This window comes from Sander vitreus, chromosome 3, assembly GCF_031162955.1.
Source record: "Sander vitreus isolate 19-12246 chromosome 3, sanVit1, whole genome shotgun sequence".
Taxonomy (NCBI): domain Eukaryota; kingdom Metazoa; phylum Chordata; class Actinopteri; order Perciformes; family Percidae; genus Sander; species Sander vitreus.
Window position 1 is genome coordinate 16860972 of NC_135857.1, and position 26451 is coordinate 16887422.

Genomic DNA, 26451 nt, shown 5'->3' on the forward strand with positions numbered 1-26451 from the left:
AGATGACATGGTTGGATAGTTTGGATGGGCAAGTAGGTCGAGTGATCTTGATAAAGGCATCATTGTGAAACCAGGTCAAAGGAAAGCAGACTGTGTTTAAAGGGTTGCAGATGTAAAGCTGCACTGAATAATGATGTGATCAGAACACCGCAGTGGTTTTATGTCCTCCCATTGCCAACAGACTGTTTGCTTCCCTTACTTTACCTTACTTTACTTTTGTTCCCAAAGCCAAAACTTTTGAAGCTAAAATGTATTACCCAAATGTTTCCCTGAGGTAACTTTTTTAAATTAATAGCATAATAATTAAACTAATTATTAATGCATATTGCTGTAATTTCAATAATTGAACTACCAGTAGTTTCTCTTGGAACCTATCATGCCACAAGCTTATACTTGAATTGACTGAATTGAACATGCAAACCCTCTTAAAACTGCTGCAATTGGGACCAGAAAGATCCATCCATTTCGCCATACGTCCACAAGATGGTGCCCCTGATCAAAGTAATTTTCTGTGGGTTGTCTCCGATTGTGTTGGCTGTGTTTCTTTTTCATAGCGCCACTTTAAAATACTTATTTCAGAGAGCAAACGGATAATATGAAAGCGATAACAGATACCAAGGACCTCCAGAGCTAATGTCTGACCAAAACTCAAATAGGAATCCCAACAAGAAGAAATATATATGTAATGTTACATTAACATTTTCTGATATAATTGGAGTTTTGAGCAGCTTAGTGGACCCTTTAAGCCTGGGTCAGCAGTCTCAGGCTGTGCAACCTAATTCAATGAAACATGATGGGACATGCTCACTGGATAACCCCACTGAACTGTGTCGTGGTAAATACTGCATAAGACACACTTCAGGTGTGTTGTAAATATTTTACAGCCTCACATTTCATAAAGTATTGATAATGCAAACAACTTGTTAGTGTATGTATGTAGTGAAAAAGTAAAGAGAGAAAAGAGTCGTTAACAAAAGACAGTCAGAGTTTAAAAGCACTATTGCAGGGCACCCAGATAGCTCAGTTGGTAGAGTGGGTGCCCATATATAAAGGTTTACTTCTCAATGCAGCAGTCCTGGGTTCAACTCCAACCTGCAGCCCTTTGCTGCATGTCATTCCCCCTCTCTCTCCCCTTTCACTTATTTGGCTGTCCTGTCAATAAAGGCCTAAAAATGCCCAAAAAAGAATCTTAAAAAAAAAAAAAAAAATTAGCACTATTTGTGGTCCAGTTATATCAGTTTCTTCATGTGTTAATAATAAACTTAGCACAAAAAGTAAGGAAATTTGTGTTTGGTAGATTATTTCTCTGTGGTAACAATGCTTTTTGGCAATAAATCTTACACTGTTAGAAAGCCTGCTTAGTTCCCTTTCAAATGGTGCCCCATTTGTAAGGAACATATATTTGTGGGATGGGCAGCAGCGCTGAGTATGTGGGTTGCGCCCATGAAAAATTTGCCAAATCTTCTCTGCCAATGCCAAACAGCTTATTGCTACAGCCATTGACTCGTTTGGTGTTTGGTGGATTGGATGATTGAAGTTTGAAGGAACAAGACATATTGGCAATTTAACAATGTATTCATTTCACAAACAGGAGCCTCAGTAGCGTGTGGAAGAATCATACACAGCCACATTCCATCCTCTCCACTCCCACATTCTGGAGGTAGTCTCTGATAAACCCCGCCCTGTGGGGGCGAGCGTTGTCATCTTGGAGGATAGAGTTCGGTCCCAGACTGCGGAGATATGGGATTGCCACTGGTTGCAGAATCTCATCTCTAAATCAGGCACCTGATTGGCAGCACCTGATGGTACCAGAAGCTCAAAACAAGTGTCAATAGCAACAGCAAAATAACCTGTTTGGCAATGGCAGAGAGGATTTGGCAAATTCATGGGCACAACCCACATACTCAGCGCTGCTGCTCATCCCACAAATGCATGTTCCTTACAAATGGGGCACCATTTGAAAGGGAACTAAACAGGCTTACCAATGGTATAAGATGTATTGCCAAAAAGCATTGTTACCACAGAGAAATAATCTACCAAACACAAATTTCCTTACTTTTTGTGCTAAGTTTATATAATAGTCAATGTCAACTTACTCCTGTATGTCAAAAGCCAAGAGCCAGCACGACACAATTAACAGCAAGCTTAATGTATATACCACACAGTAGATCAGACTTTTTTATTACCTCTTGGCACACCAACTTCAGAACCTGAGATACAATAAACTGAAAGCTGAGAGTCATATAACGCACTTAAAAAAGACAACCAAAAAACAGGGGAAGGACTTTGTGTTTATCTCTCTTTTTTTCTGTCCACAACACTATCTCTAGTGTTTTATTTAAGTTGTAAACCCATGTAAACACCAGAGAGACAAGGAGTCCTCTAGTGTAATCATAGCCTGTGTACAGTTTAACTCTTTTGGGTACTGACAGAGGAGCATAGCTAAAAAAGAAACACCAAAACACTCTTATTCCTCACTTGTTGATCACCATCCAAACCAAGTACAATTAGAGTGTCCGTGACCCAAACCTAAACATCTGTTTTGTATTTTTGTTGGCTTGCTGTTTGCTTGGTTGGCTCTGATCAGATTTAGTTGTCTTGGCTCTGGAGAGATTTTGATAATGTAATGCGTGTAAGTGACTATACAAAATCTCAGGCATTCCTGTTATTTTCTGTGAAATAGACAAATAATAGCATTGACCACACTGGCTATTAGATCATCTTTAGAAGTGAAGGAAACTAAAGGATACAGACACGACTGAGGGGGTGGTGTGGCTGACCAGATCTGAGTGTTTTGCTCCTTCTTGACCCTAGCTGATTTCATGTTGATTTTTGGGCAGTGAGTCAGTTCTCGCTATAGACTGTATAACAACATTCAGTGGAGACATTGGTCTTGAGAGGTGGTTTGTTCTGTTGATACTGTATGTAAAGGCCATAGTTTATCTACAATAAAAATAGTCTTTAATAAAATAAATGCATCAAGGGAATAGTTTGACATTTTGGGAAAAATACTTATTTGCTTTCTTGCTGAGCGTTTGATGACAAAATTGATACCTCTCTCATGTTTGTACACTAAATAGTAAGCTTGGCAACGGTCATCTTAGCTTAGCATAAAACCAAAATGCTTGTCACCATGAGGTTGCGAGGTAAATGTCATTTTTACACTTCAACTAAATTTCTGGAAGAGATTAAATAGGCATATCTCCTCAAACTATTTCTTTAAAACTTTAGCTGGACAGTGGCAACAAGTGAAAAATATGTGATAATGGTGAATGCTGGATGTGTGATGTGTAGCACGAGTAGACGACAGTAATAAAGTCTACACACTGACTTTTAGTAGTCCAGTTAGTTACACAGCAAGTCTTAATGTCTTTTAACGTAAGCCAGCATTAGCTAACATTAGCCAACTAAAGCTACTGGTTTTTTAGCTTCTAAAGTCAGCTCATTTGTGAGCTGAAGAATGTGTTATTTCGTCTTTAAAAAATTCTTGCTTTAATACACATACAGTATCCCCTCTTTTGTTGAACTCATACCTGAATGCAAAGATCTTCCTATTGTGTACTATTTACTATATAAATGCATCAACCAGCCTCTTTCTCCTGTTAAGATTACAATGCTGTAACCACTGTGTATTTCTGAGATGATAAAAACACATTTTCTTCTAAGTGTCCCACTTCAACAAATGTCTAACAGAGCGTGAGCCTCAATTTAGAGAACCTATGATTTAGTGTATTCAAAGGGATGGGAATGTCAAGCTCTTTGTTAAGTAAATATCAACCATTTTAATTAAATCAGTCTCTGATCACTGAGGCAGACTATTGGGTCTGAATTGAATAAGCAAAGTGGGAAAGGGCAATTCAATCTTTAATGGCTTAATTTGCTAGAGGCCAATGAAAGCCAGCGTTTATTGTGAGGGAAACAATGTCTACTTTGGTCATAAATTATGAGGCCTAATGTCAACAATAAAACAGGACAGGTTTAATAAAGCCCTTTTTTGCATGGTACCCCTGCTGTCACATATTCTCTTTTTCTGCATGTGCTGGCCAGATTTGTTTCCAGTAATAAAGAACCACAGACTTGCCTTTTTTTAGAAGTCCCAGTAGTTTACCGTTTGTTCCGGTAATTTCAAAATAAGAGTGAAATAATGTGCCATTGAAATATACTAAAATATTTCAGTAATTTGTGCAGCTATCCATCCATCTTTTGTAAATATTTTGCTTTTTAACACACCCGTGGCTCTGATTCATGCTTGCAGTCTGCATACAGTATATTTGGGGAAAGTCACACATACATGTTTACATGATATTTGTGCAACATCTGGACCCTTTTTCAGTCAGTCTTGTATAGTTTTGTTTCTGCTCCATTTAAACCAGGTCAAACTCTAAAACTGTATACATGAAACAAAAGGCCTCTGAATCCAATTTGGCCTTTTATTCTTTCTTTTTTTTTAGAGAAAACCTGATAATTAAAGGGACTAATTTAAGACCAAAGAGATGTCTGTTTCATCCCAAGACTGAAAATGTGGACAGGGAAGAGAATAAAACACAACTGCTCTTCCCTCCACAGCTGCAATACTGAGGATGACTTGCTTGTTAACAGTTACAAACAGTGTCATTATGATGGCTTATTGCGCCCACCTAGAGCATTTGAAAAGGGCAACAAAGTCTAAATACCAAATGGGAAATGAAGTAACTTTTGGAAAATCATATTTTTAATATTCAGTATTTCTGTTGAGTTCATAATGAGCTAGAATCTGGCTTGTTATCACTTCAGGTTACTTTTATTGAAGCATTATCTGTATTAATGATGGTGTCATATACAGTACATGGGGTAGTCACTGTGTGGGTGTGGGTGTGTGTGTCAGTGTGTGTGTGTGTGTGTGTGTGTCACTCTCTCACAGGCAATTTTTAATAAGACAGTTCTCCCTGTAAATAATAAATGTGTATAAAATATCCTGCATGTACAGTATGTGACAGCTTGCTTGCATTTCTGTGTTTCTCACTGTGTGTGTGTGTGTGTGTGTGTGTGTGTGTGTGTGTGTGTGTGTGTGTGTGTGTTATGGCGAGGATGCGTGTTGACAATGTGTCTGTGTGTACACTGCTGTGTTCCAGCTGTCTGAGTGGATAAGGCTCACTGGGCAGACAAACACTGCAGTGAACACACACACACACACACACACACACACACACACACACACACACACACACACACACACACACACACACACACAGAGCATGGATTGACTGTGGGGTCTGTGCTATCATAGGGAGTCACTGTGAGCATTTACTCAGCAGGGATTTGACAAGACCACAGATCCCACTTTTAGTGTGATGTGCTTTAAACATGAAGATGATTGTATGCAAAAATAATGAGAAACTGAGAACAAGATACAGTATATTAAGCCACATGCTGATATTAAGGAATTTTCTTACCTGTAGTGAAAAGCTAAAAGCTATTTTTTTAAGGACGTATTACACCCAATTATGTCATCTTGGTTCATTATTATATATTTTTTATTTTGAAATTCCATCACATAATAAAACTCATTTAGCAGGCTTATCGCACATTTAAAAAACAACAGAAGACAAAAATCAGTTGACAAACAGTGCTTGGCAGTTTTGTGTCCTGATGCTTTCTACTATTCTAAACCACGACTTTTTCCTGCTTAACAAACTGTTGAGCTGCCCTTTGAAGTGTTTCTCCTCTCAACACTTTCAACACTATATTATTTATTACTTTTTATCGTTTTAATTCATATAATTTATTAGCTGAATGCACACGAATGAATCCAAATAACACAATTTCCACGGACTTGAGAAATGTCTCAAACAACATTATGCCGCTAAGTCTTGAACACTCCATCTTAGTGCGAAACCAGCCACCCTCACAGCTCCACCACCTTCAGATCCTGAGCGGTCGGGTGAAACCTTGGGAGCACAGAGTTTAAGTAGTGAGACAGCAAAACTCACAAAGTGCTTTCAGCCATCCGGCTCATTAAAATATCATAACGTCATGACACAGATTTTCCTCTAAAAGCTGACTGGGTGGCAAACACACATAGGTTCCTCTATTCTGGGCATCACAGGCAATGTCCCAATACAGAAGACAAAATTCAATAATATAAACGGTATAGTGTGTACAATAACACTGGGTGATCATTTGACTAGCTCAAATTAATTTCAAATTTTCATAGGATTTTTTTCCTCCTTTCTACTCTATGTACAAGACTTTCAAAACTTTTGCTCCCCTATAAATATCCTTTCAGTGCTAATAAAAGAGTAACGTTAAGATGCTACAATAAGTGTCAAAGTTTCAAATGCCGTGTAAACTGTGTAAAATGTGAGGCAGCTGAATTGATAAATCAATAAATTAATGTGTGACAGCATCCTTCAGATTTAACAGCTGGCAATGAAGAGATTTGTTATGCTCTGTAGAAAAATATATAGCCACTCGTCTTGAGAGTTTAATGTCAACTGTTAAACATACAGTTTAACATAACAACAGCATGCAAGCGTGTGGCCTGGCGTGATCTTTTTTCTTGTCCAAGTGTTTTATAGCTCACATCGAGTGTGTGAGAACAACGTAACATAAAAGTACTCCATGACCTCCGTACTTCACAACATCTGCACTTTTCTAGTTTTGGATATCTTCACACTTTTGTTTTTGTTCAGAGAACAACCTGAGTTCTTCACATCCAAAGTCTAAACAATATCAGAAAGCATCTCTAAAGTCCATTAACTTCCATGAAGCTCCCTCATCGTGTGTAGGACCTCTGCCAGTTGTAAATGGCATGGATATTATGGGAACACGCTGGCACTCGTTTACATGTACTGACGCTGCGGTGGCGGAAAACCCTCCCTCCTGCGCCTCCCCCCAGTCCCCTCCTTCTTGCAGCGAGCTGCTTCGCCCTCTCTTCTGCAGCGAAGAAGTCTGTGGTCGCCCTGAAGAATTCCAGCAGAGCTCTGTGGCTCCAGTTGGTCCGACGGCTCTCCATCCCACTGTTCGGTGCAGAACTGACAGTCCCCAATGCACCAGCGGCGCTCCCCTCAGACTGGGTGGAGAACCCACAGTGACTTCCACGGTCAGTTAGGAGGAGGAAAAAATGTGGGTTTGTTTCAAAGAGTTCCATGGGTATCGTGGATTGGGTGTCACCGCGGACTGGGTCATCCTGAGCGCACACGCTCAGAACAGGAATAGCCACTTCGTCTACGTCTCTCAAGGGCTCATTGCGTTCCCAGTAAGCATCCCAGGTACCTGAAGTATTGCAGCCACTGCTGGTCCCTGCTGGTGCTGCTGTTGCTGAGCCAGTCTGACAGAACAATGCCTCTTCCAGGCCACGCAAGGAACAGCTAGAAAACAGGGTGTCTGTTTGTATGGTCTCACCCAGCACCGTCTTGTACCTGTGCATATAATAAATGGAGACAACAAGAGAAAACCAGTAAATCAATTTTAAAGAGCTGCATGGGTCATATTCCCTTAGTGGCAGTGATCTGAGAAACTTGACCTGGGTCACGATGTCTCTCTGAATCAATGACTTGACACTGAGCAGGCCATCTGTTGCTACAGTAACCTGATTTTCTCCTTGTCTTTGCCTTTCCAGTAAATGGTTTATGAGAAATTGCATCTTTTTTCTTTTTTTTTTTACAATCCCATTGTAACTGTGTCTCAATTTTGGCTGACTGAAAATTGATAATTTTCCTTCTCTCAGTGTGTTGTGTTTGATATTTTCATATGGCATACTTAATGCAGCAGTCTGATGAAACTGTTGTTTTTCATTATGTTCTTGACACTGAAATATTCCCTGCCGTAAACTGAAAGATGAGATGGAGCTGCTGATCTCGTTCTGTCTTCCAAAACTCATTATGCTTACTTAAACCAATGCACCATGTCCCAAATGGATAGGCTCTGTATGTGCTGCATATATATGCACCCAGAAAACTACTCTAGACCTTTCAAACTATAAATGCTTTGCAGGTCATGTTATTTTTGTAGTTCTGGCCATCGTTCGTATTTGTTAGTACTCAAAATACTGTAATTGCTGATACACGGGAACCTCACTAAAAAAGAAAATCGACGATCAAGTAATCTAAACATCTTTCTGGTTCAACTTTGACCTACCCTAATTGCCGTAGTTGTGCACATATTTTCATCTGTAATGAGGGATTGTTTCTGACATTTCAAGTGTGGTCATTCGGTTTTGCCTCCAATCTTGCTAAATCTGGCAAAACGTCTGACTTATTTGATTCTTTTCTGTTTTGTTTTTTTGGACAGAATGACAGATACTGTTGAGGTGATGTCGCTGTTCTCCCAGATTTCAGCAATTACTTTGGTGAGTACAATGTTATCATAACCAATAGAAATGAAAATAAGCCAGTAATGAACCAGAAACGTTATTTGAAAGCCTACAGACTTGTGTTCACTAGTCTTTCTATGTACCTCACTCTGTTGATATTTTGTTCCCAGGTATCGTCACCATTTTGCCCACCCTCCATACAGTACCTGCTGAGACATATCTTCTGGTAGAGCACCAACGCCCACTGCAGGGGCCATATGCACAGCCCGTTCTCAAACCAGCTCTGACAGCGGAACACAGGCGACAGGCAGACAGCCGCCGTCATATAGCTGGATGATCCACACTCCCCCAGGTAAGAGAGGAGAAGGCCCGACCCAGTGCTTTCGCTCACTGCATATAGTCTTCCTGCAGGCTGTCGGTGGCGAATGTAGCGCACAGCCTCGCGCAGATCTGCAGGGTCACCAAACTGCTGCAGCTTGAGGGTGGTGAGCGGGGTGCCATTGTGGCTGCGGCGGTTGAAAACTGCCGGTAGGTAGCCATGGGACAGTGCCGTTTCACACAGCTGTAGAGAGAGGGGGTGGAGAAAATAAATAGTTCTGTATTTAGTGTGTTAGCTTCTTTGAATTAAATACAGAATGTTTACTTGTAAGACCAGATGGGAAAGGTATTAATCCATTTATGGAACATGAAATGGTTGATATACAATGCATTTTACATACACTATGCATACCCCCCCAAAAAATCCTCTTTTTCGTCCCTCTAAATAGGCCAAATGCTGGAATTAACGTGGCCGGTTCTCTTGGTTGCTAAGAACTAAACAATGCCTCCTTTTAGAGATCAGTTTCCATTTTGTTCCACTAAATGTCTTTGCAGTTGTAACACCTGAAATGGCATGGTACTAGGCTACTTTTTATTGTATGGAAAAAGAAATAAACAGTTGCTGAGGGAAGTGAGAACACCGTAAAACTACAGGATTACATGTTGCTTCCTTTCACCATGCTGCTGAACCACTGTACACTGTAATAGTACAGAACACAGTAAACTTGTTGTCATATCAGTGAATTGCATGCTGTTTTCTCGTACAGTTTCATCTATTTATGATTTTAAACAATTGAGGAACCAACTCTTGCGAATCAGGCATACAATGATAGTTTGGCCCATGAGCAAACAAGAGTTATGCATCCCAAGACACTGCCTTCACAATCAACAATTGAGTGGCAAAAGAAGAACGTCCCTTGGTGATTGTTAAAATCAACTTGTCAGTTCTCAGACAGTGGAGGCGCAGGTGAAGGCCAACATTCTGCACAACAGCCAGATTCTCAGCTCAGACAGCTTCAACCTGCACAATTCTGCACTCCTTAAACAGGGCTCAGAGCAAAATTGGCATACGAGAACAGAAAGGGCTTGAATACGGAAACCTGTGATCTCATGTCTGGCAGAAAGTCTTCCCTTGCAGTCCCCTGCAGCGTGGAGAGAAACATCACTACTCAGTGTTTCTATTGTGAAGTGAGTTTATTATTATAATATAATTATTCTAAACATTTTAATTTAAATGCTGTTGAGATATGTAGGACAATGATATATCCTCACAGTTTACGAACTATTGTGCGCAAAACAGCATAATTTAGCGTATGGCTCTGTGAAGCGCTATGTAAACCTGATGGGAATAACAAATTACAATAACAAACCAATTTCATAAATCAGCTATCATTGAATATGTGTCTTTTCAATCTGTAAAATGCTCTTGTTCTCATCCTCATTTTTAGCATACATTTCTTTTGCTTTTAATGCTCTTGAGAATCTGGCTCGAATGGTTTTGCGGGGGTTTTTTTTCTTTCTCTCTCTGCATGTTAATAGTAAACTCTTTTTTACTAGAAAGATTACAAGCCTGTACCTGTACGATTTCAGGAAAGAAAGTATGTAAGAATGTATAACCTAATAATGAAGTATTTGTAACGTAAATAGCACAGAATATCATATGACATATTTCTATAATATCCCAAAAAGTTGAGCAGACACATCATCAGACTAGTAAGCCTAAACCTGAGCTTATAACTACATGAAGTGGGGGAACTAACTCTAGAGAGACTGGAAAGTTTTGATTCAGAGCAGATCAGAAATGACAATTAAATATATACTGTATAAATTACAGTGAAAAGCTCTCCATGCAGAAAATGACTCTGAATATTACCTTTTTAGATGAAATTATTCAATCTATTACAGTGTCTGGAATTTGTCTTCCCTCTTCCCCTCAACATAGAAGGAGTAGAGTTCAGTTGTCTCATACCAAAGTTTGTGGCAGCCTGTGCAAATACATTGTCAGATTTGAAAAGAGTTATATTCTGCTTTAAATTTGCAAAAATCCCAGTGGGATGCAGGAAGATCTGCAGAATCACTGCATTAAATATTTACCAGCTGAGAAAGACTGCAGTGGGATTTTTGCCACTTTTGGGTTGTCTGTATGAAAAGAGGATCTACTCGTTTACATTGCGAAGTAAAGCTCTGAGGAGGGCTAATACACCGGAACATCATTAATTCACTCATTCATTAGCCTCTTCCCAAACTCGTGAAAGGAGGGGAAGAGTAATATCAAATAAGTGTGAATCACCTGAGTTCAGTTGAATTCCCATATTTTCCCATAATAGGTTTTGAAAGACACTGTTAGATATTTCACAATTTAACTGCATACAGTATGTGTGCCAGGGCTGAGCAATTAATAATAATAATTAGGTGAACTGAGTGTGAAAAGATTTTGTCCTGTTTATGCTCCCCTGCTCAAGTATTAATACAGCGACATTGTGGTGATGCATTGTGTGTACCAACCGGCACACTGAGTAACAACTGCTCACAATAGATACTAAACACACCTTGACGATGGTGAATAAAATGAATGGAAGAAATCACTAAATCCAAAGATATTACAAAGCCTGTATTTGTTATATCATTTGACCCCCAAACCTAAAACTACTTTTTGTTCGGAAGGGAAGCTCTGACTCATGACCAACGAAGAATATTTTTTTGAACAATCTGATAAATCCAGTTTAGAGGGAACAATTGTCCTTAGGGCTTCCTTAATCTGACTTTAAATATAGTAGTTGGCCTTTTTTCTAGATCATATTTGTGCACATTACGTTTCTGGCAATACTTTTCCTAAAATGGTATCCTGACACTCTGAATTTGTCTTTTTCTCTGAGATCTCAACAACAAACAGTAGCTGCTCCAGCAGTTTTCTGCCAAACTTTCAGCTCACTGACAAATTCCTTCAGCAGGGACTCTAGACACTGGACAGCATGCCAGCTCTCATACACACTGTCCTTCTTCCAGTATACCACACACACACACACACGCACACACACACACACGCACGCACGCACGCACACACGCACGCACGCACACACACACACACACACACACACACACACACACACAGTGCGTATCACTATCTTTGTGTGGACCCGTCATTGACATAATGCATTCCCTAGCCCCTTACCCTAACCTTAACCATCACAATTAAAGACCTAACCTTAACCCTTACCCTCACCCTCACCATAACCTAATTCTAACCCTAATTATAAAACCAAGTGTTAACCCTCAAGCAGCCCTTTAAAGTTGTGGGGTCCAGCATTTTGGCCCCACAAAGCTGTCCGGACCCCACAAGTATACTGTGTATTCCCGGTTTTTGGACCCCACAAATATAGTTAAACACACACACACACACACACACACACACACACACACACACACACACACACACACACACACACACACACACACACACACACACACACACACACACACACACACACACACACACACACACAGGGGCATATTCTCCTCCCGCGCTGCCTCGACAGGAATACAAACAATGAATATTACCTTCAAAGCATTTTGAATAAGGTGTCGTCTTCTGTGAAACCACCTGTTAAACAAACTTCAGCAGCTTCATTGCAACATGTTGCAACAAATCAAGTTCAGTTAAGGATGTTATTCGATTAGAAGCCTTTTAGAGGCAACAAAGCATCTCACTACAAATCTCTGTCCTCTATTCAGGTCAATAGTTTCCCTAAATACTCTTTAATAGGCCTGTGATACATGTCTGGGGAATATATTAGCTCCTCTGAGTTGGATGTGTGCAGGAGTGCAGCTAACATTTAGGCAACAAGGGACAATTTGTTTTTGTGAAAATTTTGTGGATAAATTTGATGTTAAAGTGCATCCATAACATACTACTACTGTATACACGCCGACCCGGTATTACATGTGTATATCTTCTAATAATTTTACTGCTCTGCTATGCCAGAAAACTGCTGAAAGTTAAAACAAATGATACAAATCTAGATGAAAAGTTCCTGTACTTCCTATGTGCAGATGGCAGTCATGGCATTTATTATATAACTATATATATATATATATATATAATTATATAATAAATGCCATGACTGCCATCTTTATAGTTAATTGGTTGGCCCATTTGCTTCTTTGCCTACTTATTGTTATGTTATAGAGACATGGATATCGGTACATCTTTGTCCTAGTATATTTGTATTGGGTCTTGTGCTATGTTTCCGCGATTTAGAAATATCCAACACTAGGACTGATTAAGTATTACTGCTACTATTACGTCTCTCACTAATGTAATCATGACTGTTAATGGTAAAACTTTCCTACTTTTACTGCATGAGTGCTAAGCTATTATCCCGACCCGCAAGGAATTTGGAAAATTCCAGCTGCTCTCTCAGCAATCAGAAAGTGAAAAAGAATGGTCTGAAAAACAATTATCTAAGTGTTGAATGGTAAATTACACATAATGACTGCAATATATAATACCTCATATCTATATGGAATGTAAAATACTTGATGTGAAAATGAGTGCCAAAAGCATACTGAATTAAACACTTACAAAATGATGGTAAAACTGACACTTGATTTTACAGAGGGGTTATGTGCATGCACGTGTAATGTCACAATTTGTTATTTTAACACTTTGGTTTATGTACGGATTGATTTATGTATTAATGCATTTATTGTATGCTTTGGGATGAACACATCACAAACTCTGAAGCCATTGAAAAAGACTGTAGACCTATATGACTATTGTTAAGTACTGTATCAACGTTTACCTCTATCATTATGTAAATGCTTACAAATCATGCCCGACCACATAAAAAACAAAGGAGCCTAAGACTAAAAATATGAATAATTTAAGGAGGATGGCTTATTCATATATTCATGAGTTCCTGAAATGTGCTGTCACTGCCGTGTAAAAGAGAATGGGACAGGGACTACAAGCCCATACACTCCAAAAATAAATTTCCCTCTCTATTTCTGCTGTGACACAGATCGAGTGTGTACGCCCACATAAACAAGAGCTCTTCTTGTCTTTGTCTGACACACGCACGCACACACACACACACACACACACACACACACACACACACACACACACACACACACAAGTGACAGGAGCAATCTTAATTGGTGTATATCCCTTGTTACGCCTCAGCTAGCGTAACTGGCTGACAGCATCACAAATAATCTGTACTCTGATGATGGCCCAGAAAAAAAAGCAAGAGGCACCGATCTGCCTGAATGTGACAATCACTTTTCATCTCTCCATCAGTTTTCTTTTTTCTGTGGTAAAGCTTTAAGACCCCACATATTTATGATGCGCTGTTTTCGTTCTATTTTCGTCTCTCTATTGTTTCTTCTTCTTCTTCTTCTTCTTCTTCTTCTTCTTCTTCTTCTTCTTACACTTCTTATCTTTCTGTTGTCCTCTAGCCTTTGTTTTATCAGATCTACACAAGAAGTTATTTACTCTAGATTAATGTCGAACACATTGGGTTTTGTTAGTGTTGAGTTCTTGCAGAGTTGTTAAATCTGACATGGGGCTGACATTGAGCCTGTGACAGGTTTGCACACAAAGCTAACAGTATGAAATGAAATGAGCTAGCACGATTCCAGGTGCCCAGAGTGGTGAGAGAGCCAACAGGCCATCATGTGGAGCAGCTCTGCACTTCCCCAGGCCCCTCAAGTCAAGCAATGCTTTGTAATCCCTCACTCAATTACCTCAGTCACTGTATTGAAAGAGCAGTTGAAAGACTGGTGCTGCCTCCGCATCTGCTCTTTTTACCCCTCAGCTCTTTTGTTCCAACTGAGCTCGCCATGGCTTATCTCAATTGATTTCCTTTGTCCAAATGGGCATTGTTGATTTGCACTGGCAACTTCCCACATCTCTTTTAAATTACTGAATGTCTGACTTCTCTTTTAACTAGTTTCTGGATTCTACCCTCAGAAAAGTTATGTTGTTGCATTTTAGCTATGGGAATGCTTATGTATAGCATGTAGAACGCTTTCCTACATGCTATACAATCAACAACAGGACACAATGCACTCTCATGCAGCTGCTATACTGAGAGAGACAGAGAAGAGAAAACACGGAGCAGGGTTTCCCGCAGCACTTAAGGCGGCGTCAAAAAAAAAGAAAAAAAAAAGTATATGAGCGATATCCGCCATGTCACTCTGCGTCCTGTTTTCTCCCTTTCATTCAAAAGCATAAAGTTGACAACCTGTAGGTGGAGGCGGTGGAGACAGGCGCGGACATACACGCCGCTGTGGACTATGTCTTGCAAGCAGTTTCAGGAAAGTGACGCCATTTTGTGTGTGTGTGTGTGTGTGTGTGTGTGTGTGTGTGTGTGTCGGCCAGCCCCCACAAAGCTCCGACCTGCAGACAGCAGAGGAGCAGAAGAAAGTAGCTGCACCTTCACCAAAATAAACAGAACTATTTTGGTACAAACATTTACTCGCCATTGTGGCAGATAGGCACATAGATATAGATAGATATAATTTATTAATTATATCTTATTTAAATGTAATATTTAGTGTTTAATAAATAATTGTTAAATGTAGTACAGAGTCTGTAGTCTATCGCACAAACACTCGAGGAATGCCGCAAACATTCAACAGCCAGTACGAATTGCCTGGGAGAACATACGTGTGTAACAGCGTGAAAGACGACATACTAAAGGAGATCAAAGACATATTGTGGATATTTAAAATGTCTTCCAGTTCCAGTGTTAAATATTCTTTAGAAATAAAAGTGTATTGATCTTTGAAAAAGTGTACCTGCATTATTATGCCATTATCATTTTATTAGATGAAAATGGTCTCAGAACGACAATATTATCATTTATTGCATGGCATGGCATGGCTCTCTGTTGATATACACTGATTCAAAAACAATATGGGTGTGTTAGTGTCTGTAGACACAATGGAAACTGCTATTTATAACCTTTTACAGGTTATTAGGTTTGTGGAATATTTGAAGTTCATTTATTTGGTGCTAAGGATGTGGTGCTCTACTTTGGTCAGCAATCAGCTTTATGATCTTTTATGTGATTGGCTGTTCAGTTTCTGCATGAATATGATTTATCATGGTTAAGTATCATTTCTATAATAGGGTGATTTGAAGTGAAGTCTGTGAGAGAAGCCAAGAACGCACCTTTAACACATTTCTAGTGATCTTCCCAAAAGAGTTTGGGATGATGAGCAGAACCGGACTGGTGGAGTGACTGGAAGTCCTGCGTCGTTTCTGGTAGGATGGCACTGCCCAGTCCAAGGCCACCAGCCCATCATCGCTCAGCTGCAGGTTGTCCCGCACAAACTGGACCGGGCTATTGTACGGCCAGCACGCCTTGTACACACTCTGAAGTAAGGCGCTGGCCCGCCACGTCCACCCAACACACGGCGAGTAATTACTGAAAGTCCTGCAGTGTTTTAGGAGATAGTTGGCCAGTGCCGACGGTTTGCAGATTAGTGCCACGGTGCGTGCTTTCCCATCTGTCCCGGCACACGCACAGGCTGCATGGGCTGGGTCGCCGGTCTTGTCCTTCGTTGTCTGTTGTGAAATTCCCAGTCCCTGAAGCAAAGTATCCGACTGACTCTCTGTGCCAAAATATTTGGAGCCTGGCCAAATTAAGACCACCAGGATCACAATGCACAGAGCCACAAGCCATTCCAGCATTGGCACGGTTGGGGAGAGCAAAATGAGCACAACACTGTCACTTTCCAAACCTTATTCTGGATCTTAAGTTGATAATTATAAATTTACATGATATAAAAAACAGTCCACGGAAACATGCTCATACAGTATGCTGATATTTTGTCCTAAATTGATGCTCAGTTCGTCTGTGAAGTTTGGTGCTTCCCTCCGGTGCCAAGGCGCGCCAGTCCCTCGTCTTTGTAGGCGTGCTGTCTCAGTTACGCAGCGTTTAAATATCGTTCCAGCTCATGCCAGACCCGGCTTCATATTTCCATTTTATGTAGGCACTTTTTAATTAACGAGGAGATGCCGTCCGTGTTTCATGCATCCAACGCCAACTGGTTTATTAATCGAGCATGTGCAGGACTGCTGGGCTAATGCTGGAAACGCCTCCCATTATGTCCATCCCCCCTTCAGAGTAAACAGGTACTGCGTTTGCGTGATTATCGCTGCTGTTATTAGCCATACCCTATACATTGCTTCCAGTACACCAGAACAAGGAGGTAGATCTTGCGTGTTTTTGTTTTTGTTTTGTTTTTTACACTAAGACTATATAATCCCCCCCCCCCTCTCTCTCTCTCTCTCTCTCTCTCTCTCTCTCTCTCTCTCTCTCTCGCTCGCTCGCTGCCAGAGACAGACGGAGAGAAAGGGAAATCACTAGAAGTGTAGTGCGCATTGTCCTTGTTAGATGAGTAAATTCCTTCTGCAACATGTGCACACTGTGACCTTGTAATCAGAGAGCAACAAAACCTAATAAAGCATGAGATCTGGATACAGGTACTATGATCTACTAGAAGGGCTTCTTTGGTGGGGACCATGTAAAGTAATGGAATATTAAGCAGGTTTCTGTTGTGTAACAAAACAACTTCAGGTTGACTTCAGTGTCTCAGTTTTGTAATTGTAAGTTGAAGTAAAGAGTGAAAGTAGGCCAGTGTTTTTTGGACATGCAGATTGTGATGTACACTGCAACACTGCAGACATCCAGTTTGATTCAAGCTTATACCATTTACATAATGTGATAACCTCCTCCCTGCTATGTTCATCTTCCCTCTTTATGCTATCTATGGAACTCAAATGGATAAAAATAACCCATTCATTAATGAGTAAAGCAAGGAACCTAAGAGCAGGAACATTTTAATTGTAACTCAGATATGTTGGAGGATATAGGGCAAATAGAGATTATTATCTACAAAGGAGTCTTCTTCTCCTCTGTGTAAAAGATAAGGCATTTGAGCAACAGGCAAAAATAATATTGTCCCCCACTTTTAAAATTGTAAGCTTGACATTCTGAGGTACAACTTGCCACAAGTTAAAGCTGTAGTTGTTATTGTACATTCAAAGATCCATGGAATATTTAATTGACATTTTCTACTACTGCTGCAAGGTTGATGAATTTCATGGAAAGCTGTAGCTGTGCCATCTGTTTTTGAGGAACATGTTGTTTTGGACACTCACTTAACCAATGGCAGCATAACAAAGCGCTGCGGCCTGCTGAATATAAATTGACGGCTGAGTGAACCAATGGTGTGTGCGAAAAAAACAAACCCAAGTAGAAAGTGTTAGGCAGTAGATCACTGTGTCTTTGTTCCAATTTTCAATGCCACACCATTCCTGTGGATGAGCCAATGGAAAATAAAAAAACAAATGTCAAAATGGGAGATGTAAGAACGAGAGAATTAAGATCTCGGTATCCCCTCAGAGAGACACTTTGAACAGCTTACAGCTGGTGCATTAGAGAGCTGGGGGAAGTTGTATTCTGTTCATTTACTCAGCATGCATTTCCAGACTCTGCTCATGAGGCGCTTCCCATTTGTGTGTGTCTCAGTTGTTGCAGGCCTACTCTCTCGCTATGTAATTTTAGAAGCTCTGTGGTGGTCTATTAAACAGTTTAATTTCCACTTTAATAAGACATCTCTACACTTAATTCCATTTGTTTAATGTTGATTTAATGCTCTTCAAGCTAAACTTGCATCAAAGTACTGTTTTTCATTTCCTAGAATATCCTTTTTTGTTTTAAAAATACCCTGAAAATAATATATTTAAGGACTTGCTTGCAAGTTTGCACTTAGCAAAGAAGCACAGATGCCATTTGATTTTTACAGCCATGACATACAGGTGTTAACCTCTGCATTCTCATTTTACACATCACACTCCTCTGTTATGGTGTGGTGGCCATTTCAGTAGATTTACTCACTAACATTGTTGTGGAAACACAATAAGCAACGAAACTAAATGCACACTTCATGCATTACTGCATTACTTCAAATACTAAGTTACTCCTCTAGTAAACTAGTATTCACATGAAATAAAACAATAAAACATTGAAACCATTCACCAAAGGACACTGGGAAATAACAATTCAACACTGGTTGCTATGGACTTGTCACTAGGCTTCGTCATTGTATATTTTACCACATAGGTAAAGCTGCCGAAGCTGAACATTATATTCCAAAACACATATGTTTATTTTTAAAGCAGATTTTAAATTACATTGTAACAATTTAACAATTCGCCCTTATGAAATCCAATCAGCACGGCTGTCTTGGAACACAATAGACAGACGCTTAAATTCAACTAAAATGTAACGGTGAACAATCAGTGTTCGACCTACAGTCTGTTGAGATGCCTCTCCAAACTCACCATAAAACGTTAAGACACGTTAAGAAAAAAGATCCGTATTTTGCCGTAATCCAATAACACGGAAAAAAAGTAATCCACAGCGATCAGTAGATCCACAAACAGAGTCACGGTGTATCCAGCAAGACGTCACATTCACCAGCCAGCTCCAAACAGGTGAACGAGGCCTCTCCACTTCGCCGTTTAAACAAAGTGGAATAAACGTATACAAGTCCAAATCTACACAAAACCCGCAATCAATTAGTAAGCTGACATCACATTTATATACATGGCATTTAGGAAACCTTTATTGCAAGGTTGGCACGGCAAGATGTCCAGACTAGTGCAACAGTAACTTTCGTTTTTTGCGTCCTGCTGCTCCCATCGTCAGCCAGGTAATATTTTTTTTACTAAAGCAGTATATGAAATCAGATGTATTACCTGCCACCATTTAGTTGTTTTGTGTTATTTAAGATATTTATAAAATATCTGGTCGTAATTATTCCACTCATTTTTTAAACAATGCAATTACCCGTTTGAGCCACCAGGGGGGCTGTGCTCCTCCTGCCCCCCCAGCAAACTCCGCGTATGCGGTCAGACCCATCTGCTAGGGGGCCGAGACTGAGAGCTACATGGATAAATATGCACCAAACAAGCCACTTTGAAATTTTGCTCTTTTCATGAATAAAAAAGTTGGGTGATCCCCCCGCCCAGACTAAAAAATGTTGGATGACCCTCCCCTCAATAAAAAATAAAAAGACATGACCCTCCCCTATTTTCCTCCGGTGGTCCATTCCATAAATACCGAACGGTCCCTTAATGATTATTTCTGTTATTCTTGTATGATAGTCAGAGGTTTTCAGAGGCTTCAGTTAGTCTGAGCTGCAGGTGGAGCTGGCTTTTCTTTTTTAGTCATTGTCATATTGGCTGGAGCGGCTTCTTTGCAACCTCCATAAGCCGCCAAGAGGCTGAGTCAGGGGACAATCACCTGTATGACGTGCCTGTAGAATAATTCAGATCCACTCTGAGATATGCTTTCAACTTTTTATTGTTCGTTTGAAAGTCGGAAAACATATGAATAAACAAAATCCAATTGCCTGAAAAATAATGCAAAAAGGTGAACGTAAATGTGGAGAAACTTGTGGTCAACAGAAAATGCAAAAACCCAAGCTCACCCCCTCTCTAGCCTCTGCCATGCAGGTGTCCAGGTGTATAAATAGACTGTTTATTGTGAGACCAACCCCCATGACATCCTACGTTACGTAATAGGTGAAAACTATAAACCATAAACAAACATCATACACATGGCTCCTATATTGGCCTTGACATGATCAAATTGTAGCCAAAGCTAAAGATAAATTAATGAACCAAGGGGAGCATGACCTGTTCAAAACGTTTGATGAATCAAAGAAGACTCCAAATTGTATTTCATAAAATTACAAGGAATACAGGAACACATGAAATAAAAACACATTATGAATTATCGTGTTTTGATCAAGGCTACTTCTTTTATGTACATACTGTCTATCAAGGAGCTGAGTGAGGCTGGTAGACAGTCATCTGTCTATCATGTCAATAAACTCTCCAGTTGTACGTTAACCAATGGAAGATCACTCAGCGTTAGAGCAAAATATGGACCTTGAAACCTGTATGTCACATTCTGTATCACGTGCTGTATGTGTCCACGGAAATCAGAGGTTGAGTTACATTTCTCTCGAGCACTTGTTTTATTATTATGTATTAAACCTAAATGTGTCACCCTTATTGATTGCAGTTTATATCCCATCCATCCCACTAATCTAATTTGTAATGGATTAAAGAAAGATGCCAAAGTATATAATATAGTAAAAGAAGGCATTCATGCAAGAACATAGTTAATGTTTCCAAAAAGGTCATAAAAGATAAAGAAATATGTGGAATACAATAATACATTTTGCATTGATGGGAGGAGATGAGGGAAAAAAAAGGTCAACAAGTCAACGTAAACTTTGGGACCAGATAGAAGCAACTAGATTAGATAAGGTTTGGACTGAGCGAGAAGTGTAGTAAAGGTTAGCATTATATCTGGGATAATGCCACAAAGGTTGTCTAAAACAAACAAACAACTGCTGCTATCCTATGTTTGAAGACCCTGACCCTCATCTTTAGGTTTATTGTTAACTGAAATAGGCACACAAAGAATTGCATGGTATGAGAAATGGATTGTAGAGACGATAGAGGCTTGTCATGTTGGTCACTCAAATACTTTACGGAGTAATCCATATTTTAGCTACCAAATCTAAAGTAAAATCTGTAGGGCTAAGGTTTTGTGAAAAATGCAGTCCTTAATTCTGTCAGTATTTGGCATTGTGAGAACACCATGTTTATCAAATTAGAGGCATTTAACCATCAAACAGATAACACACACACATATCTTCCAGAGTAGACGAGGAGTTTGGAAGAGCCTAACCCAGTAATTTTCCCAGTCATTGACCCCGGATGACAAACTCGGATATACACACACACACACACACACACACACACACACACACACACACACACACACACACACACACACACACACACACACACACACCCCTAATCCACAATCCACAATCAAACATTGTGCTTTGACACGCAGAATCTGGAGTTTTTCTCCAGGAGTGCTGACCGAATAGGAACAGTAGGCTACTGGGTCGAAATGAAGACGTAGCCTAGAGGTTGCACTTTCTCTCTCTAGATGTTTAATGAATGAAGTCTCCTGGCTGCGATTCTGCTGAAATGTACACATCTTCACTGTGGCAGAGTAGGTACAATCAGTATGAAGAAGCCAATGGAACAATAGATAATGTTTTACTGTTTACAACTCTCTCTGTATTTCTCAGCATAGCTATGTTCAGAAGATTGTGTTGTCCGGCGACTTTTGCGCGCAGAAATGTGAGTGAAGATAATAACCTCTTCTGAAGAGTCCATCATGTTTTTTTAATCCTCCGTGTCCTCCTTGGCTACTAGCAACTGCGTGGAGGAGGGGTGGGGGCGCATGGGCGATCACGGAAGGCTTGTATCATGTGGACGCGCCGACAGTGTTGTTGTCATTACTTAGAATTCCTCATGGGGGAGACAGAAACTATGCACTATAGCTTAAAGCAATTGTTATACATTTTGGAAAATAGGCTCATTCACTTTCTTGCCATGAGTTTGATAATAAGATTGATACCACTCTTGTCTGTACAATAAATATGAAGCTAGCAGCCATTTAGTGTAGCTTAGCATAAAGACTGAAAATTAGCTAGCCTGGCTCTGTCCAAAGGTAACAAAGTCCGCCCACCTCTCAAGCTCACTAGCTTATTGTCTCTTGGAAGTGGAGGAAAGGATTTTCTCTGGCTGTTTTCAGACATCTGAAAGATTATTAGATTCTGACACTTGTAACCCGTTTTTAATCGTCTGAAATGGCCTCCATGACAGCAAAACATGTTAGTTTATACTAGGGCTGTCAATCGATTAAAACATTTAATCTAATTAATTACATACTCTGTGATTAATTAATCGAAATTAATCACATACATAATTAACGGTGCCTGAACCGATACTTTTTAAGAAAGTAAAAAAAGAAAAGAAAAAAAAAGGGTACTAAACAACAGTTGGTGACATTAAAGAACGACTTGTTTATTGCTAAGGCCATATGGTCAAAATTAAATGATTTAATAATAATGTATAACAATAACTAATTTCACTAGTAAATTGCTGTTGAACGACAGAAACAACCACCAGATGGGAAAAGGACATTTACAATAACTTCAAATGCACCACGAGGCTGTAGTTGCTGTGTTGTTTCTCCGACGGCATCTGCAGATTGTTACATACCGGTGTTGAATCCTCTACAGTAAAACACAGACAAACTTTACACCGTTTAGTGTTAGCTGTCAGCATTTTAACCGTGTTTAATCCAGCTACTAGCTAACGGTAGGCTAACATTAGCTGCTATCGAGTATAGTGTTAACTAGCGTCACGTGCAGCGGTGTTTGTATTGCCGGTATCGTCTGTTTCAGAGCATCAGAGAGAAGCACAGACATATCAGTGGCACCAGATTTCAGTAGCCAGGGTTGGCAGGAAGAAGATTTTTACAAGTAAATGTTCCAATTAATGATCCAGGCAGCACATTCTCGTCTCCCTCCTTCATTTTACAGTCGAATGGTGGCTAGAACGGCTCCGGGTCAAACGTCAATATGGAATGGATTAATCTGCGTTATTTTTTTTATTATTAATAATTCATTAATCGAAATTAACGCGTTATTTTGACAGCCCTAGTTTATACATGACGTCATGAACTCCTGTAGGTTAAACTTACTAAAGACTTTTAAAGGCTTACTAACTCTAATAGACATAAACTGGAGTAATTAAGGCTACAAACAACTCTTAATGTTAATGTGTTATGTTAATGTTAAATAGTGAGCTTTAGGGGCACTAGTAGGCAAGGTAGCTGTTTCCTGCTGTCTCTATTCTTTTTTGCCAAGCTGCTAACCGGCTACTGCTGCATGGTTAGTTTTAGCCAAATTTTTAAGGTAGCCTACCAACGTGAGACTGATACCGTGCTTCTTATCTAACTCTCGACAAGAAGGCAAACTTTATTTGAATGCCTATTTTCCAAAATGTCTAAGTTTTCCTGCTAAATCTCCACAAGTGTCATGAATTTTTTCTAGCACGACTGTCTCCAGTAGGAATTCCACCTCTAACATGGTAACCTCTAAAACTAAAGAAGCTTTATTCATGTTACTTTAAGTGAGCAGGAACAAGCAGGAGAAAAGAGGAGTAAAGACAAGAGGACATTGAATCCAAGGAGAAGAAGACAAAGAGCCCCCTGTGACTCATTTTATGTGTTTAGATCTAATTTGTGGGCCCAAACAAATATCCCTCCTCCACATTTATAAATCTAGTTGCGTCCTTGGTGGGGAAGCAAATCAGCTGTGGTCATTTAGAAAGATTGTCAGTTGATTTAATATTGAGATTATTTAGTCTGAAAGCATAATGTCTCAGTAAGAATAAAGACTGCTCTGCTGCTTTATTGGTCTCACTGCGTCTTCCTTCTCTCCCTCCCTGTCTTCTCCAGGCTAACCCCCTCATGCCCGGGCATTCGCCACGGCACAGCCACAACCTTTAACATCAAAACAGTGACTGTGTCACGGCTTCAAACTGATTACTGTAATTCAGGGGGATGGGAGCAACATCTTTTCTCAGACATAGATTTGCTTTCTCTTGACGTATGTTTGATTGTTTTAGGGGTAGACTTAGTCTAAACCAATACACCAACAATCCACCTAAGCAATTACAAAAGGTTGTACATGTTAAAGAAAGTTACCTCTCACCCAACCTCTGTAATTGCAACCATACACAGAACTCCTCTTTAGAAGGGCAACATCTATTTATGTGGTGTTGCAGTACATGTCCTTCCCCTGAACCCTGACTCTGACGTAGGTCTACTGTTGACTGACTCATACCCATGATGTGTCAACTTCTCTGGGTGAATATTTGATGGGCTGCAGTCTTTGAGGAATGATGTCACAAAGAAAAAAATTTATCAAGTTAACTGTAGATGTTTTCTAAAGTCATGAGCAGCCCATCTTGAAACATTGCATTACCACCTTCCTCCACATGTCAGTACATAACCACATCCTAAGTAGTGGCCTTCCTGTCCCATTTAAACTTCCTGTGGCATTAAAATGCATAAAACCTATTAGCAGCTAGCAAAAGATAAAGACTAAACAGTAAATCAGATCTTGTAAAAGCCACACAGGACATCAGCTCATGTCCTTAAAAACAGAAAGATTTAGAAACTTCACTTTTTGATCATTTACTTGGCCCAATAATCGTCTGTGATGTCATTACTTTATATTCTATCTGAAATATTTGCAGTGCAAGAGCAGCAGAAGCAAACACTCTTCTGCAATCAACTGTCAACTGCAATATGCCAACCCCATAAGCACTGTCCTATTTTAAAGCTCATCAACAGGAAAGCTAATCTTAGACCTATTCATTCTCCAAGAGTGTGACAAAAAATAAAACAACAGACGAGAAACGCTGTTGATTGAGGAACAAAGACATGCTGATGCAGAAAGTTAAAGAAGTAAAGTAAATCATCAAATGATGAAAGGGACATGCCATTTGCAGAATTATGCAGATGTGCCCTGAAAGATTTTCTTTATGCCTCTTGACCTCTTTTCTTCATGCCCGTTCTTTTAAATAAAACCATCAGGAGGGTACACCCGGCCACATGCGACTGTGACAAAGCTCAACAATGTTATCAAGCATTAAATGTACATACACAAATGGGTGCTGCTATCTTTAATGAATGAATCCCAATGGTTCACTGAGAACACGCTTCAAAGAACCTCATTCTTAATTAGCTTCTTATCACAAGCCATGGGGTCCCTTTAACTTACATTTTTGCTTATTTAATTATGAACATTTAATGTTATAGAGAATTACCCAAGTTTCGAAAGCAAGTTGTCAGGGCCTTTAAAATGTAATGGGGTGAGGTGATATAATGGAAAAATCAACTGAGGAAAATACTCCCAACCAAGAAACACAAACAACACACTCGTACAAAAAAGAGAATCATTAAACATTTAAAATCTTATTTCAGCATCAGTTTTTTTTTTTTTTAATATTATCTTAATAGGCTGATTGAGATGATCAGTCAAAACACAACAGCAGGAACTGCATGATCTCATAAAATATCAGATGTCTGTATAGGGTCCTTGGCTCAGCTATGTTTTAGTCAAAATATGCTGAGTTCCAACTTGGCAGCAGAATTGGGTTTTTTGACAATGACATCAGAATGTGGGAGTAGGCTGATGAGGATGTACAGTATCATTTCACATCACTGAACCCTTAGAGGAAGTTACTGACAAAACATTTTTTTAGCCATATGTACTCTTAGGAGGGACGACAATTTTACAGACTCAGTTCAATTGATAACCAGAGTGGTAAACAAAACCGTATGACTTCTGTTCAGCTGTACTGTAAAAGCCACATAATCCATCACTTTAAGTTTTAATTCCCCAATGTCTTTCGTATCTGCATTGTGATGATGTGCACAAGTGATATTGAGGAAACTAAGATAACAAATCACATTAATAGGTATGCCCAGGATGCTGTCACCCACTGGATTGAACTGCAGAGGATATTTCCATTAATAGTATTTCTAGGTGTGGAAAAGGACCAGCTCAGGTTTTGTGTTTTCACTGTGACCTCGGGTGCCATGGTACAGAAGTACAGAAAAAAGACCTGCAAAGAGCTGTCAGTCAAGCGGATGATTTAAATCCCATGTCAGGTTGGGTATGATGCTGCGAGGCAGCCACCTAGATTTTGTTTGAATTTGTTTGGGCCTACACTGTGACTGCTAATGTCAACAGATAATTGAATTACCTGTCAAGCATTATGCATCCACTCTTCATTGAAGTATGCATTGCATTGGTATTGCTTTTACATGGGCACATTATATGACACCTTTAATATTATTTTGCAA

General features: G+C 39.7%; 1 protein-coding gene across 1 annotated transcript; it reads right to left on the minus strand.

Moving 5' to 3' along the window:
• Positions 1-5495: 5495 nt before the first annotated feature.
• abhd15a (abhydrolase domain containing 15a) lies at positions 5496-16756 on the minus strand. The gene is made up of 3 exons (XM_078246291.1): positions 15792-16756; positions 8500-8855; positions 5496-7400 (listed from the first exon to the last, which is right to left on the minus strand). Exons 1-3 carry the CDS (start codon positions 16311-16313, stop codon positions 6755-6757), a joined length of 1524 nt encoding a protein of 507 aa, XP_078102417.1. The 5' UTR covers positions 16314-16756; the 3' UTR covers positions 5496-6754.
• Between the last annotated feature and the right edge of the window lie 9695 nt (positions 16757-26451).